The sequence below is a fragment of the Lepus europaeus genome, chromosome 15, assembly GCF_033115175.1.
Source record: "Lepus europaeus isolate LE1 chromosome 15, mLepTim1.pri, whole genome shotgun sequence".
NCBI classification, from domain to species: Eukaryota; Metazoa; Chordata; class Mammalia; order Lagomorpha; family Leporidae; genus Lepus; species Lepus europaeus.
The window spans coordinates 77,898,872-77,915,123 of NC_084841.1; the positions used below are offsets into that span (position 1 = coordinate 77,898,872).

Genomic DNA, 16,252 nt, shown 5'->3' on the forward strand with positions numbered 1-16,252 from the left:
ACATTCTAATTTTATATGAAGTTAGTGTTTTTCAAGTACTTCTGCATTTACCCACGTAAAATTATGTTGAATATTTTCCTTTTTAAAAGATTTATTTGTTATTTATTTAAAAGGCAGAGAAGGAGAGAAAAAGAGAGAGAAAGATTTTCCACTTGCTGGTTCACACCCCAAATGGCCATAACAGCCAGGGCTGGGAAAGGCTGAAGCCAGAAGCCTGGAGATACATCTGGGTCTCCCACATGGGAATACTTGGGCCATCTTCTTCTGGCAAAAGCGCATTGGCAGGGAGTTGGATTGGAATTGGAGCAGCCAGGACTGGAACAGGTGCCCATATGGGATGCTGGCATCACAGGTAGTGGCTCTACCTGCTGTGCTACAATGCTGACCCCAGATGTTGGATATTTTTCCTAGAAGCTGTTATATTCTTACATAGGTTAACTCTCACTTCTTCCTCATTGTGATACATAAGGAATACGATGAAATATACTTTAAATATGTATAAATTAGACATTAGAAAGGAAAACCTCTGGTCAAAAGTTGCTAATTGAGAGCTCACCGGGCAAATCTGCTCCAGGGACACGTCCTTCATCGTTTGGGAACTATTTTGAACAGTTACTAATGCCAAAAACTGGAGACGTTTCTACTAAGACAATTTTTGTCAATATTGGACTAAAGACATATTCAGTGATGAACCGGAACTACAGAGTGGCTCTTACTTTTAGGCTGAGTCAGTCACCTGCGATTTGCCACAATTTCTGCCACTCTTTAATGTCTGATGCCTGGCCTACACCGCTCATCCAGCTACTTTATGCAGACTGCTCTTTTTTATGTGTAGACAAACAAACATAAAAAGACAGCTATGTGAAGAAATCCCTTAAGTTTTTCATTCAGAGATGGAAAGCATCATAAGTTTCTTTGCTTTATTGTTTTTTCTGGTCACATCCTTCGAAAGTGCTAGAAGTTCAGACTCCTCAGAACCCCTAACCTCCCGCCCAGAGACAGGAACTGTCTTCTCACGTTCCCATACAAACCATTCCACAGGCCGGTGCAAAAGAAGATGATGGGAAAGTTCTATATTTCCTGGAGCTCCACTATCTTACGCTGTAATTTCTTCAGGTCTTTCTGTACTTTATATTTCTCTAAATCCATCTTTGTCTTCTGTATTTGTTGCAGGGAGGTGAGGGAGTCGTGGATCGATTTAAATCCTGGGAGAGGGTAAGAGGATAGCTATGCTGAAGCAGCGCATCAGAATAGAGAGATAAATGTATATTTTACAAAAGTTGCTGGGCAGAAGTTCTGCCGTAGCGGATCATCATTTAATTCAAAGCACACCCAGTGCCCCGGGGACCAGCCTAAAATGTTTATGATCCCTTTCCTGCATGTCACCAGGATGCATTAGCAGAATGTTTTAATGACATCATCATGAACATTTCACTCCTCTCCTTCCCCTGCTCCCAAACATATTGCATTAATGAAGCGATTCCGGGTTTCAAAAGAAATTTAAAATACTTTTTTCTTTCTGCTTTGACTACTTGTTGGAGCTTTCCCCCTTTTTTTTAAAAAAGAAAAATCTTGTTACCAAATTGATGGTGCAGACCACAGTTGAGATTCTGAAAGTCCTCTGAAGTGACCTGCTTGAAGGATCTCAAGAGTATAATCCACCTGCTGCCCACCGCCCGCCCCCCGCCACGCTCCACGCCCTGGGGGCTCCCCCACCCACTCCTGCACTGTCATCTCTCACACAGCCGGCCACTGGTGACTGCAGGCCCAGCAGAGCTTGGGGGTCCTGGTTCCTGGGCTACAGCGCATTCCTCATGGGCTGAGGCCCTTCACGTAGTTGTTTCTCGGTGTGTTTTTATGAAAGGCACAAAGGAAGAAACCATCCAGTCCCCTTGGCTGGAGCTCCCACTTAGTAAAAGGCAGAAACATACAGAGGACGACTTCTGCTCCGGCTGCCCCCGAGGCTGTGCCCATAGATGAGTAAAACCCAACTTCTGATGGCTACGCAGAAAGCAGGTCCCCTAATAGAAGGGCCAGTTAGGCTTGGGACATGATTCCTGGCTATTTTGATTTGAGGGCAGGAGGTGGGGGTTGTGAGCGTCAGATTCCCATGCAGCCCATTCGACTGCTGTGTCAGGAACATCCAGCAGAAGGAGACCCTGACGTCTTCCCAAGGCACAGCTTGGTAGGATGTACCCACGTTCCTAAGATCCAGAGGACAGAAAATGGATTGGGACTTTCTCTTATAAAGAATCCTCTCTGACTCCTGGTAATCCCCGCAGAATTGTGGCTCCAGGCAGATGGCCGCCGCACGGCGCCGATCCCATGTCCTGCCCTTTGACAAATTAGATGACGCTAGCTCAGCTCAGCACTGTGGCCGTCAGCCCCTTAAGAACAGCAGTCAGTGTGCCGGACTCATCTTTCTTCTTCACTTCTAAAGGTCAAGTCTCCAGGCTGACATCTGTGCAGGTTCATTACCGGCAGCTCAATGAGAGAGCCGTTGGATGGAGGCCCCTACTTTCGTGATATACCCTCAAGGCAGGTCTCAAGAATGGACAAAGGAATTTCCAAGTCTAGCCATCCTGTGACTCTATGGTCACAGAGTGGAGAAAACCTCCCAGCAGTGACAGGCTTATGACATTGCTAGGTGCCAAGGAAGAAGGTTAACTTACTTCATCCCTTCAGTAGTATGCTGGCCCGGCAGGGGTGGGGTGGAGCACTTTTTTTCTCCCGAGAGCCATTTGGATATTTATAACCTCATTCGCGGGCCATAGAGCGTTACCAACTCAAACGTTAGTCTGCTATAGATGTATTGGATTATGAGTCCCACCTGCGGTTGCCTTGGCAGGGCCAGACCAAATGATTTTGCAGGCCTTAGATGGCCCACGGGCCTGATGTTCCCCAGCTGTGTTACAGGCTATTTGGAAAAGCCCAATTCAATAAATAAGCAGCTCACGCTCGACAAGGTTGATCCCTGGTCATTATGTCTTAGTAGAAAACTCTGAGGAGTCAGGCAGCCAGGAGAGCTGCTCTCTACTTCGTAACAAGACAGTGTCTGCTCACCTGATTGGTACTCGGTCTGCATCTTCTCTAATTCCTCCCAGATCTGCTTCTCCATGTGGGTCATCTTTTTGGACAACTTATTTTCTATGTGCTTGGCTTTGTTGAGCTCTGCTTCCTGTTTCTGTGTGTTGATGACATTCTCTAGTTTGCTTGAAAGCTGCAGCAATTTTTCTTCCATTTTATTTTCAGATTTTTCCTAGGAAAGAGATGACGAGATAAAACTCTTGCAGAAAAGGATGCTCAAGTAGAGGGATGTTCCCGCGGAGGGAATGTGTTTGCCCATGTTCACGCTTTCACGGCCAGCATGAAAATTCAAACCCTCAGTCCTTCCATCGAAAACTGTGTTCACATATGTAAGAGGTAACCCTTGGTTTGAGCTTGTTTGCTTGTGGTTGCTGGAATGGTAGAGGCTATGCGGGAAAAGAGCTGTGTTGGTTAAGGTGCTTTGAGGGGTTGGAATTTTAGCGTAGTGTTGGAGAAGATGGTTCAGATCCTGCTTTCCCCACGTTGCTTGGACGAGCCCCTAAGTGTTAGAAGTTCTTAGTCCCTAGACGTATGTATCTTCACGTGGACACACTTCAGCCAGAAAAGTGCCCCTGCACGCCACCTGGAATCAGGAATCAGGAATTCCCGTTTCATTGGTCTATGACGGAGTTCAGGAACTGATATTTGAAAGGTCTGCAGGAGCCCCCTGGGATGCTAGCATCCCATTTGCAGGGCCTGGGGTGGAGTTCTGTCTCGGCTCCCGACTCCAGCTTCCTGCTACTGGCACCCTGGGAGGCAGCAGCTGGGGCTCAAGTACATGGGTCCCTTTCACCCACGTGGGAGACCTAAACTGATTTCTTGTCTCCTGGTTTTGGCCTGATCCAGCCCAGGCTTTGCAGGCATTTGAGGGGTGAATCAGCAAATGGGGGTGTTCTCTTTCTCTGTGTGTCTAAAAAAAATAAAATAAAATAAAAAAATGAAAAGCTCTTTAGGTGTTTCTAACGTGCCCAGGGAGTTTGGAAGCAGGACTGGGAGTGACTGGCAATTCTTTTTCCTTTGGCCCTGCCTGACTTAAGAATAGTGATTGTCTTTCTCCGCCGTGTTGTGGGGAGGCCCTGCCTGCAGAGGGCTCGAGGTCGTCTGGTGCTGCCTGTAACGGACAGGCCTGCCTGATTGAGGGGTGAAGGACTAGCAGGCCAGCGTGGCCGCCCCTCTGACAGCCCTGCTCTGAAAGCCTCGCCTGTTTGCTTACAGTGGACTCCAGCTGGGACTGCTGACCGTATCAGCTGTTTGTCTACACAGGTCGGGGCTGGGGATGTAATTTTCTCAGCTGCCAGAGCCCCCTCTCCCTAAGTTCTAGAAACATCTTATTTGAATCACCTGCAGGGCTCGCAGTCCCTGACCATGCTAATGGCCGGCTGCTGTTCCCCGCCCCCTCCACTGGGTCCCCTGTGGGAGTTGCTGTGGGAGAAGGAAGCCCTGATATAAACACAATTCTCGTGCACTTTAATAGCCTCACTCCCAAAGCCTGGGCCTTATTTTACAGTCTGGAGAAGGAGTTTTGGAAAACCTTTGCTCTACGAACGAATGGCTCTCCCGAAAGGTGGGGTGGTTTGTCGAACCCCAAGTTGGCAAGCTGCTTGGCGCCTAGAGGTCGCCCAGGGGACTCGTCTAGATGCGCCAACTCCAGGGGACGGAGGTAGGAATCTGTGTCATTGAGCAAGTCTTTGCGAGTTACTTTGGTCCAGGGAGAACACACTCTGAAATGGAGGTCTGCAGAGCTGGGGAGTAGAAATCAGGGCCAGGAGCAAGGCCTCTGGGCTCCTCGTGAGTGTTAAAAAAGCACATTACCAAACACAGTGGAGATCACTCTGCCTGTGACCTTGACCTCTCGGGATGTGGGGTGAATAGGCAGGCCGCTGCTTTAGTTCTGTAGTGAGCTGGGGATCCCTGCAAGCCAGGATGTAACGTTAACTCTCTACCTGTCGATCAAAACGCCCCCTTTCCCAGGATGCACCTGTTTCATCCTGGACCTAGAAGGAGGGCTGTGAAATATTAAACTTCACTTGGAATTTATGTAGGGGTCATAAAGCTTCCTGGTGGCCTCATGCAAGTGGAGGCAGCACCTCGTGCCAGCAGTGGGGGAGAGCGCTCTCCTCTGCTGACCGTGGCTGGAGGTGCTGCTCAGGTGTTCTCTTTCTTCCCTCTCCCCCCACCCCTGCTCCCCCTGGGAAACCCACTGGTCCACTCATAACAGGTTCTCTCTCCCTGTCGGGCAGCCCACATGGAAGCGTGAATGTGAGTTCACTTTCTCACCTTTTACATAAGGTCTTGTTATGACTTTGTACAACTTATACCTGTCTCAACTTAGAGTGCTTATCTGTGTGTGGGACAAGAACCCGGAAAATGGTGAGAATACGCCCATGGCCGTCACAGCTGGTAACATCCGGGAGTGACGGGGCAGCTGGTGGCCCTGAGTTCATCCCAGAGCCCTTCACCTGTTTCTCCTGGAGAACCTTCAGGTAGTCATTTATATAGCACAGGTGGTCTTTTCTGTATTTGAGGAACTGGTTTTCGGTCCACTTTTGGTTGTTTGAAATTTCTTCATACAGATTACTTGAAAGTGAATTAAATCTGAAAACAAAACAGATTTGTTATGGTTTTAATACGTGAATGTAAACTTGAAACCAAAATTGAGTGTTGGAAAAGTCTGTAGTTTTGAGCATGAGGAGGTTCCGTGTGCTTAGCATCACATGGGTGAGAGGAGCAAGTTAAGTGTGAGGGGATTTCGAGACGTTTATAAAAAATGGAGTCGAAAGTAAGTTCATTTTTCATGCAGTTTTTTTGAAATCTGCACACAAGCGCTCTTCAGAAAGTTCATGGAAAATACGTATTATGAAAAAGCTATGCGTGGATTTCAAAGTTTCTTTGCACAAGAAAGCTTGTCTTTTCATTCCATTTTCCCTGCACTTCTTGAAGTATCCTTATATTTTCGCAGGTGATTTTCTCATAGTGAAGATGTGAATTTCAAATTCCCTTTTAGAAAAGGCAGACGTAGGAACGGCCTCTAACCCTGCCCTTCCCCCACGAGGAAGGGCATTCTGTGCCCCGGGGGTGGCTCTGGGACGGCCCCGCTGTGCCCTCATGAACATCTTAGGTAGAATCTGGGGAAGGTGGAGGTAAGCAGAAAACAGCTGTGGCTTGTGTCCTTGCGTTGGTAGCTTTGTGGGACACCAGGGAACACGCCCGTGAACCCATTCTGCTGTTTCCTGTTTAATGCTGCACTTTGACCAGGCATGGCAAATTACTGATCAACCACAGCCATCAGTCATTCCCGTAGGTAGGGTAAGCCTTTAATTCTCCCAGGTGGACTTTGGGGTGGTTTCTTTGGAATAAATGAATGTTACAAGCCCTCTCAGACTCTGGGCTCCTGTAGCATGACAGCAAAAACTATTAGATGGGCAGGAACGATCTATGTTGTTTGTGATTGAAAATATTCAGGCTTTGTTACAATATGTGGTACTTAAAATTACCATGTTGTTTGTAGTTGAAAATTGCCATGTTTGCGATTGAAAATATTCGGGCTTAGTTACAATATGTGGTACTTAAAATTATGGGGATGATTGCTCTGATGTTTTCAGGCAAGGTTAAAGCAGATAATTTAGTTTGTGCTATTTACCATTGCAAATTGCTTAACGTGAAATGGAATATAGCGCACATACATACCTCTCCTGCTCCCTGAGACAGTGCTGGGATTAATCCCTTGAAAAGAAGTCCTGTGACATCATTTCCACTTTTAGTTAGACCCACAGCTCTCATCTAGGGGCAACTTTGTCCCTCCCAGGGGGCACTGGGTAAGTTCTGGAGATATTTTTGGTTGTCACATGTGGGAGGTGCTGCTGGCATCGAGTGGCCAGAGACCAGCGATGTCAGCAAACATGTCAGAGCGGGCAGGACGGCCCCACCATGCGAGCTGGCCTGCTGGAAGGCACACAGTGTCCAGGCTGGGGAACCCAGATGTCGATGAAACCAAGGCATGGAAAAAGGAGGTTGGTTTTTCAGCAGTTCTTTAAGTGATAGTGAAACAGCTGAATTTGGACCTTCGTCTTTGCCAAGTCCTCACATTACTCTTGATACAGGGAGGGGCATCCTTTCACATGGATAGCATATCTTAATTCAGGTGATATGCCTGAACGTCAAAGAAGATGAAGTTGCTTTCTCTTCCTGTTCTTAATCTAATCATGATTTGCAACAGCCTGACAGCTCATGGATCTCAGACACATACACCCACCAACCCGTGCCTGGGCCACTTCATTTTAGCCAATTATTTCCTCTAATCTGAACACTGGTCCTCAGCAAAACACTTGCTCTTGCCTTTACATCAATTGGATTTGTGTTCAAATATCACATGATCAGAGAAGACTTTTAATTTAATGTCCTAAAAAGGAGCCTTTTTCCTCGCCTGACACCCCTTATTCTCTTCCCATACTTAACCTTTCTCCAAAAGTCTCCTCTCCATATGAGCATCACTAATTTGTGTGCCCTCTTCTCCACTAGCATTTAAAGCTCCATGAAACCAAGAGTTTTGCCTTGCTCATGGCCGTGAACCATGTCTGGAAGAGAGTAAGTGCTCAATAAGCAGTTGTTGACGAAATGAACAAATGAGCCACTCTTTCCCATTAAATAGCTTCCATTAGGGCTCCTGGCAAATAGTAAATAATACATTTATCAAGCTATGTAGAACCCTAGTTTGTTTCAATTGTCAACTTCCTTTCCCTGTGTCCTGTGATATGTTAATTAATAGTAATGGGTCGAGGGAAGATTAAGTCCCAAGATAACCAAGAGATGGCTTGAAATTGAGAAGCTGGCATTCAGTCCTCACCCTTCCTGTGTAGATAAATAAGAGCATTTACTCTCTTGTCACTGATACAATATTAACATCCCTATGAAAGCCAACAAACCATTAACTGTGCCCATGTAATAGCTCTGCAAGGGTATCTCAGTAATTGAAATACTGAAATTAAAACAAAGCCATAAAGAATGAATTACTACTTGTGATCCTTTTATTACAAGGTTTGCCTGAAATTGGAGGCTCAGTTTCTTGGGTACAGTCAAAAGTCAGACTCTCTGTCTATTGGTAGTGTATTAAAACATAAAAGCCTTTTTTTTTTTTTTTTTTTGACGGGCAGAGTTAGACAGTGAGAGAGACAGAGAGAAAGGTCTTCCTTTGGTTCGTTTACCCCCCAAATGGCTGCTTTGGCCGGCGTGCTGCGCTGATCCGAAGCCAGAAGCCAGGTGCTTCCTCCTGGTCTCCCATGTGGGTGCAGGGCCCAAGCATTTGGGCCATCCTCCACCGCCCTCCCAGGCCACAACAGAGAGCTGGACTGGAAAAGGAACAACTGGGACAGAACTGGCGCCCCAACTGGGACTAGAACCTGGGGTGCCAGGCAGAGGATTACCCTAGTGAGCCACTATAAAAGCCTTTTAAGAAAGTATTCTCCTTGAAGGATAAGCATAAAATAAAGGTTTATGGGAATATTTTTCTTTGCTTAGACTTTTTACCTAACAAAAAGGGACATGGTTTTCTCTAGTTCTATTAATTATAGAGTTTCCAATTGAAATGTCAACATCTTAGATGACATTGACATTTTCGTCCCCAAATCTTCTATTTTGCTGAGTGTAGGTGTATTTCTATCAGATGTAGGTCGGTAAGTATATACATAGGTGGGTAGATGAAAGCTTTAGTGTTCCTCTAAGTACAGAAATCAGGCTTCAGTGTTGGCCAGAGAGCTCACTAGCTCTGTGTTAATCATCACTTGTCTTAGAAGCCTTTTTATTTTTTAAGCACTCAAATTCAGGCTATTGCTCATTTTCTTTTTTATTTAAGTTTGTATCCTGATGGAATCGGGTTAAAATCCTTCCCAGAGTCAGTTGTGAGCAAGGAAGTTACAGTGGGAATCTACAGCCCCAGCAGAGCCCGGGGCTAACAGTGGAGACAGTCTCATTAACATACTTGACTTCCCAGTTATCTTGTGCCTTAAACCCAATTCTTGCATTCAACAATCATTTGAATGAACTTCTTATAAGAAGATGTGGAAGAGTTTCAATTCTTGGATACTGTTAAAATTAACAGGTTCTCAAGAATTTGGAGAGTGGCTTTGATCAAGTGTGAATGTGAAAGAATTAATGGCCTTTGAGCTGATGAGCACAGATGATCTCTCTCTCTCTCTCTCTCTCTCTCTCTCTGATTATATTTGGGAAAGGGCTTATGATAGACCTTGTGCTTTTACTAACTTGGAGACTGAGTCTAAGATTTCAAATTTCAAAGTAGAAGCAAGGATTTAATTCCAAGAAACATTGTTACTTGGTCATTCCCAAATTGTACTTGAACTTAAATCCCAATACCTTCACAACCTGTCTCTTGGCCACCCAAGAAAATGCAATCTTTACCTTCCCTAACCTTCTGTAATACAATTAGTTTGTTAGAAGATAGAATTGTGATATGGAGCCCTCATGGACTAAATGAAAATGGCCTGAGTTTTGGAGCCAGACACATGCCAGCAATGTGACTGGGCATATTACTGAATCTCTATGATTATAAATGTCCTCATCTTTAAATAGCAAGGAGACCCACCCCACAGGGCCAGCTGCATTGGTTAACTTGAGCAATTCAAGATCGATAGGCATTTATCAATAACATTTATCAATAAGACATTTATCAATAACAACTACTACATTTACTACTTCTGCCTACTGATATATCTCATTTAACACAGTCTTAACTTTTATTTGAGTTCTGTTTAGCTTTTCACTGACTCATGTAGTTTCTTCCCAATTGTCTGAGGCTAGGATTATGTTTTGGATATTTCAAAATATAACTTACATATTATAGGTGCTTAAAAAATCATTGTTGATTGGGTTCTATTTGTGTTTGACTGTGATAGGCACTGAATGAAAGATTAATGAAACATATCCCCGCCTTGAATAGTTTGTAAACTTTCTACTGCGGGAGCATTTTCAAAGATGGGTGATAAGATTTAAGTCCATGCATTTGCTTATTTGACCACTTTTTTCTCTTTAAATCACTGTCTCCTAATAGCATCAGCAGAAAGAGCTCTCTGTGGATGACTGGCAGGTGCTGGCCTGCCAAACCCTTGTTAAAAGGCGGTGGTATATCATGATGGCTGAGTCTCCAGCTATCTGAATACAAAATTATTGACTTCGGACATTCCTTAACTGAATGCGAAAGATTATTCTGGAAGGAAGAGGCTCAGTAGTGGGGTCCAATGTACATTTCTTTTGTCAGGTTAATAATCAGTGCCAAAGACTCAAGAATTCACAAGAAAATCCCCAGATGATAATGTGGTTTTTAAGCTGAGTATAAAACAAAAGTTTAGTTGACCACTAAACTTGAATTTGTTCATGTTCAATTGCTTAATTAAACTGAACATTTATGTTATTAAAATGCTTTTAATAACTCCTTTGTTCAGAAACAAAGAAAAGCACATTCTAAACCCAATCTACTATAATTTTTTTTAAATATTTAATTTATTTATTTGAAAGGCTGAGTTATAGAGAGAGAGGAAGAGACACACACAGAGACACAGAGGTCTTCCATCTGCCGGTTCACTCCCTAAATGGTCCCAATGGCTAGGACTGGGCCAAGCAGAAGTCAGGAGCCAGGCGCCTCTTCCAGGTCTCCCACATGGTTATAGGTGCCCAAGCACTTGGGTCATCGTCTGTTGTCTTCCCAGGCTCATTAACAGGGAGCTGGATCAGAAGTGAAGTAGCTGGGACTCCAGCTAGTGCCCACATGGGATGTTGACAACCCACTATGCCACAATGCTGGGCCTTCTACGTTAATTTTAAATTGACATGTATCACAAAATTATAATGTTGACATTGATTTGTATATGTTTTAAAGCTATTTGTTGTTCAAAGCCAATCTTGCTAAAAGCTAAAGATCCACATACCAAATTAAAACATAAATGCTTGCTTTCTCTTTGAACAAAACACACTTGCAATACTTATCTCATTTGAGACGCTAATATCCCTAATGTGAAGGAACCCTACACATTAATAAGAAAGTAATAAAAATCTCAACACAAAAATTGACCAAAGAAAAGAATAGGCCATTCATGGAAAAGCGAAGTCCAATGGGGAAAGGAATGCAAACTGAAGCTGATGGTCTGGATTGAGACTCTGTGGGCGTGGCTTATAAGGAGGCATCATCTATGTGAGTAGAGCTTCTCTTTGCCTGCATGGAGGCCTAGGAACTGTGGTCGTTTAAACAAGAAAGAGAGATTTGAGAATAAGGGGTCAGTAATTTGGGTATGTGTACAGCCTTGTCTAGTTTACTTCCTCTGTAGAGTTAAGGGAAAGAGTTTTAGTTTAAGATGGGATAGAGACCAGTCTTAAGAAGGGAAAATGTAGAAAAGACCTTAAAGGCTTATAAATCAAAATTGTTTGTAAAGATAGTTGATAATCTTGCAGAATCCATTTATATTTAACAGTGCTTGACATTGAGACATTTTAGTATACAACTGGTAATAAATTAATATCACAATGAGCATGTCAATTCAGTTGACATTGCTCAAAGAATAACAATATTCATGTTTTATTATGAATATTGTTTGTGTTGCTTTAGAATATTCTCAGTATCAGTTTGCTGCTTTATTTCTTGGCCAGGTTGAAATTCCTAGGGTAGGTTTTTACTCAATGCCAGTGCTGTTGTGAGGCAAAACTCTTTGGAACACGTTGAACAGAATTCAAAATCTTGTGTTCACTTACTTGAATTCCACAAGATCCATTTCATGACGGAAATCTCCCTGGACCATCTTTACGTGTGCGATTTGCTCAGAACTGGCGGTCTCTATCTTCCCCAAGAGCTGCATTACCTAATGAAAATATGAGAGGGGGGATCTGTGTGTGAACAAAACCACCAGCACTTAGAGGAACTGCCCTGGACTCCTAAAGGAGCCGGCGAGTCCACTTCCACCTGCAGCGTGTCTGTGTTTGGAGGTGGGTGTTTCCCGGGGTGGGGGGGTTGACTCCCCATTGTGACTGCATTATTTTTAGGAAAAGAATACCAGGGAATGTTCCATTCTGCTGTCTATAATAGTTTTTCACATACCCTGCTACCTAACGATACAGCAAAGACACGATTGCCCTTAGTTTTGATTTGATTATTTCTTTTCTTGGTGCCTCCCCGGTTTTCATGTAAGCCACTATATCCTGTCCCTGCTGAACCCCCAGCACACATTGGGAGACTAATAAGTGTTACAAACACTTATTGGATGTTCAAATGCACAGTTAGGGTCTGAGGTAACCATGCCCTTGGCTGGCGTGAGATTTGGCATCAGAGATTCCCAGAGGTTCTGGGATCCACAGTGAAATGACTTAGGGTCTAAAAAGATGGGAGGAAACCAGGTCCTGTTCTAGAATTTAAGGTTGGGAGTGCTTCTCACTGCTGAGGGCGCTGAGAATTAGGAATTAGGACTGGATTAAAACACAGATGCAGAGTCATATTGTATTTGTGCCTAAATTAATCACCGTCCCTAGAGGAATAAAACTACATGGCTGGCTTTGGCCAAACAGAAATCAGCTCCTGAAATGGAAAGAGGGGAGTGGGCATTTAATAAAGTCAGAGTTCTCCAAGAAAGGAAAGCCGTTAATAACAGAAGGGTTTGAAGAGAGAGATGTTGGCTGGGCAACCAACAGCACCTGAATGGTTATTTGTAGGAGATACCCTTGCAATAGGCTAATGGCAAAGCTGTAAAAAAATAAAATAATAGGCTATAATATATATCCAACAGAGTAAAGAAAGCAGGCAGGGCAATATTAATGTTAGATTAAGTGTTATTCAAGGCAAAAACATGTTAAAATGTAGGACAAAGATGATCACTCTTATACATGAAGATACACAATAAGAAATAGCATTGAAACTATTTATATTAAAATAAAAAACAGCATTTTAGGAAAGACTAACAGAGATGATATATTAATTATTTTAAATGACTTTCATGTTCTTTCCTGGTCAAATATGTAATATATAAATAAGGATATAGAAAGGTATGAGACTATACATTTTATTTAATAGGTTTATATATCAAGCCATATAACAGCAAACAGTCTAATGCTCATGAAATTTGCAATAACTCAGGTAATTATGAAGGAAATCTCAAATTATTCCCAAGAGCAAGAAAAGCACAGACCATAACTCTACACTGAACTAAAACTAGAAATGATAAAGTATAAAGTCACTTGACTTAAAAAAATGCTCTTTTAATTCTAGTGTCTAGTTCTAGTGTTTCACATGAAAATGCACCTCTCAGATCTTCAGCAAGCAGTGGAATTGACCAGGGGTTTTGACCACTGTGCTCAAAATGACCATACGTCCAGACCACGCTTTGCGTGGGCTGTTCCCAGCCCAGGTCTGAGCAGTGGGCCTTTGCTGGGTGACTGGCTCAAGCGTCTTGATGCAACACTCTTAGAATGGCATTGCAGTCTACGGCCACACCACCCTGCACGCACCCGATCTGGTCTGGCCTTGGAAGCTTAGTGGGGTCGGGCCTGGTTAGCACTTGGAGGGGAGAATGGCATTGCAGTCCAGGGCCACCCCTCCCTGTCACCTTCACAGAACTCAGACCTGCATGACACTGGTAAGTCTCTCCTTGTCTCCTGGACCTCCCTCTCCATCTTTCTCATAGACTTTTCCTCATCTAATTCCTTTACTGCATTTGTTTGTTAAGGGATCTGGGCTCGTACAAATGTCAAAGAGTAAACCAACCCTGCAATTATAATTTATTTAGGAAATGATCATGAGAACGTTACCTACCAGAAGGGCACAACCAAATCTATACTCAGATCAATATGTAACATTATCTGTGTTCATAATTATGCAACTGATGGTTTCACAAACTTAAAAAGAGAACAGCAAATCTCACTTAAATAAATAAATGAATGAGTAAAGAAATAGACACAGTGTGGCTGGCACAGTGACTACACAAACATGTCCATCCCCAAGTGTCTGCAACCTATGAATAGGTTACATTTCCTGACAAAAGGAGTTTGTAGCTATAAATTAAAATTGCCGGCCGGCGCCGCGGCTCATCCTCCGCCTTGTGGCACCGGCACCCTGGGTTCTAGTCCTGGTCGGGGTGCCGGATTCTGTCCTGGTTGCCCCTCTTCCAGGCCAGCTCTCTGCTGTGGCCAGGGAGTACAGTGGAGGATGGCCCAAGTGCTTGGGCCCTGCACCCCATGGGAGACCAGGAGAAGCACCTGGCTCCTGGCTTCGGATCAGCGAGATGCGCCGGCCCCAGCGGCCATTGGAGGGTGAACCAACGGCAAAAGGAAGACCTTTCTCTCTGTTTCTCTCTCTCACTGTCCACTCTGCCTGTCAAAAAATTAAAAAAAAAAAAAAAAGAAAAAGATTGCCTACACACACACACACACATATATAAAGCAAATTATTCTGGATTATCTAAATAGGCTCAATCTAGTCACACGAGGCCTGAGAAGCAGGGACTTTGCCCAGGAAGAGTGGGAGGTGCACCAGCAGATGAGATCCGAATGACGTGGAGTGTGACACAGACTTGACCGGCAGTGGCTCGACCGGCCCCATGGAAAACACGAGAGGCCGACAGGCAGGCTGCAGAGCAGAGAGCAGCCTCCAGCACAGAAGGGACCTCAGTCCTGCAACTGCAGGACACTGAACTTGGCCGAAGACTTGAATAAACCTGGGAGAGGACGCGGCTCCAAGCTCCAGAGCCTGCCCAGAGGACCCCCACCCCCAACACCTGGATTTCTGCCTTGTGAGACTAAGCAGAGGGTCTAGTCTAGCCCACCTAGACTTTGGAGTCACAGAAACTGTCAGACAACATTTATGTTTTATTTTTTCATTTACTTATTTTTTAAAGATTTATTTATTTGAAGTGCAGAGCTACAGAGAGGGAGAGACAGAAAGATCTTGCATCCACTGGTTCACTCTCCAGATGGCTGCAACGGCCAGAGCTAAGCCGATCCAGAGCCAGGAGCCCGGAGCTTCTTCTAGGTCTCCCATGTGGGTTCAGGGGCCCAAAGACTTGGGCCATCTCCCCCTGCCTTTCCAGGCCACAGTAGAGAGCTGGATTGGAAGTGGAGCAGCCGGGACTAGAACCAGCACCCATGTGGGATGCTAGCACTGCAGGCAGCAGCTTTACCTGCTACACCACAGTGCGGCCTTTTGTTATTTTAAACCACTATGTTTGGGGCAATTTGTTATGGAAAATCAGGGAATAAAACACAGAAAAAATATTGGAGTGATAAATAAATCCAATGACTCATTCTTTAAAAAGATAGTAGAGTTTGTCCTACAGTATGCATAAAGAAAAGAGAAAACGTGAATATTAAAAATTAGAGGTGGGAAAAGACAGCAGCTATGGATACCTGCGAACCAAATAAAATAGCAAAAAACATTGCAAAGCTGCAATTATAATTGAAATGAAAGCTCAATAATTATTGAGATTTTAACCAAACTCCTTCAATCTGAGACAGAAGTAAGCCAAAAAAAAAAAAAAAAAAAAAAAAAAGACTTAACCAATAGGCCATTTCTTGTGTATATGTGGTCTAAACTTTATAACTTAAAAATATAGAATACACATTTCTTTAGTGCATGCACAAAAATTGACTATCCAATTACAAAAAAAAAACCTTCAAAATATTCAGGAAACTAAAATTGATATACACGGAGACATTTATTCGTAATAAGATAAAACTAAAAAATGAATACCAGCACAACCAAGTATTTAACTTGGAGGGAAAAAAAAAACAACTCAACTGTTCAATCTAAAGAAAATTGGGGCTAGGGCTGTGGCATAGCTTTTGAGGCCGCAGCCTGCCGTGTGGGCATCCCATATGGGTCTGGTTCAAGTCCCAGCTGCTCCTCTTCTGATCCAGCTCTCTGCTATGGCCTGGGAAAGCAATGGAAGGGGCCCAAGTGCTTGGGCCCCTGTACTAGCGTGAGAGACCTGGAAGAGGCTCCTGGCTCTAAGACCTAGTGAATGTGTGGAGCTTATGAACTGGGACTGTGGAAAAACAAAATAACTGACGGTGTATGGGAGAACTCACGGTGTGGCTGAGACTTAAGTAGTCTCAGTGGGAGATGCCACAAGCTCCTGTGGCCCTGGCTACCCAGTGAGAGACATTGCAGGGGAATCTGAGCTTA

At 44.0% G+C, this 16,252-nt stretch overlaps 1 protein-coding gene across 1 annotated transcript in view; it reads right to left on the reverse strand.

Annotated features, from left to right (window-relative positions):
• Positions 1-1,071: 1,071 nt before the first annotated feature.
• The window catches only part of FAM81B (family with sequence similarity 81 member B), a 58,679-nt gene continuing 43,498 nt past the window's right edge, over positions 1,072-16,252 (reverse strand). Inside the window, exons 7-10 of the mRNA XM_062211962.1 lie at positions 11,839-11,945; positions 5,547-5,682; positions 3,064-3,259; positions 1,072-1,205 (exon numbers count right to left, since the gene is read on the reverse strand). Of these exons, the coding sequence (XP_062067946.1) occupies positions 1,072-1,205; positions 3,064-3,259; positions 5,547-5,682; positions 11,839-11,945 (573 nt within the window). The remainder of the gene's footprint in view (positions 1,206-3,063; positions 3,260-5,546; positions 5,683-11,838; positions 11,946-16,252) is intronic.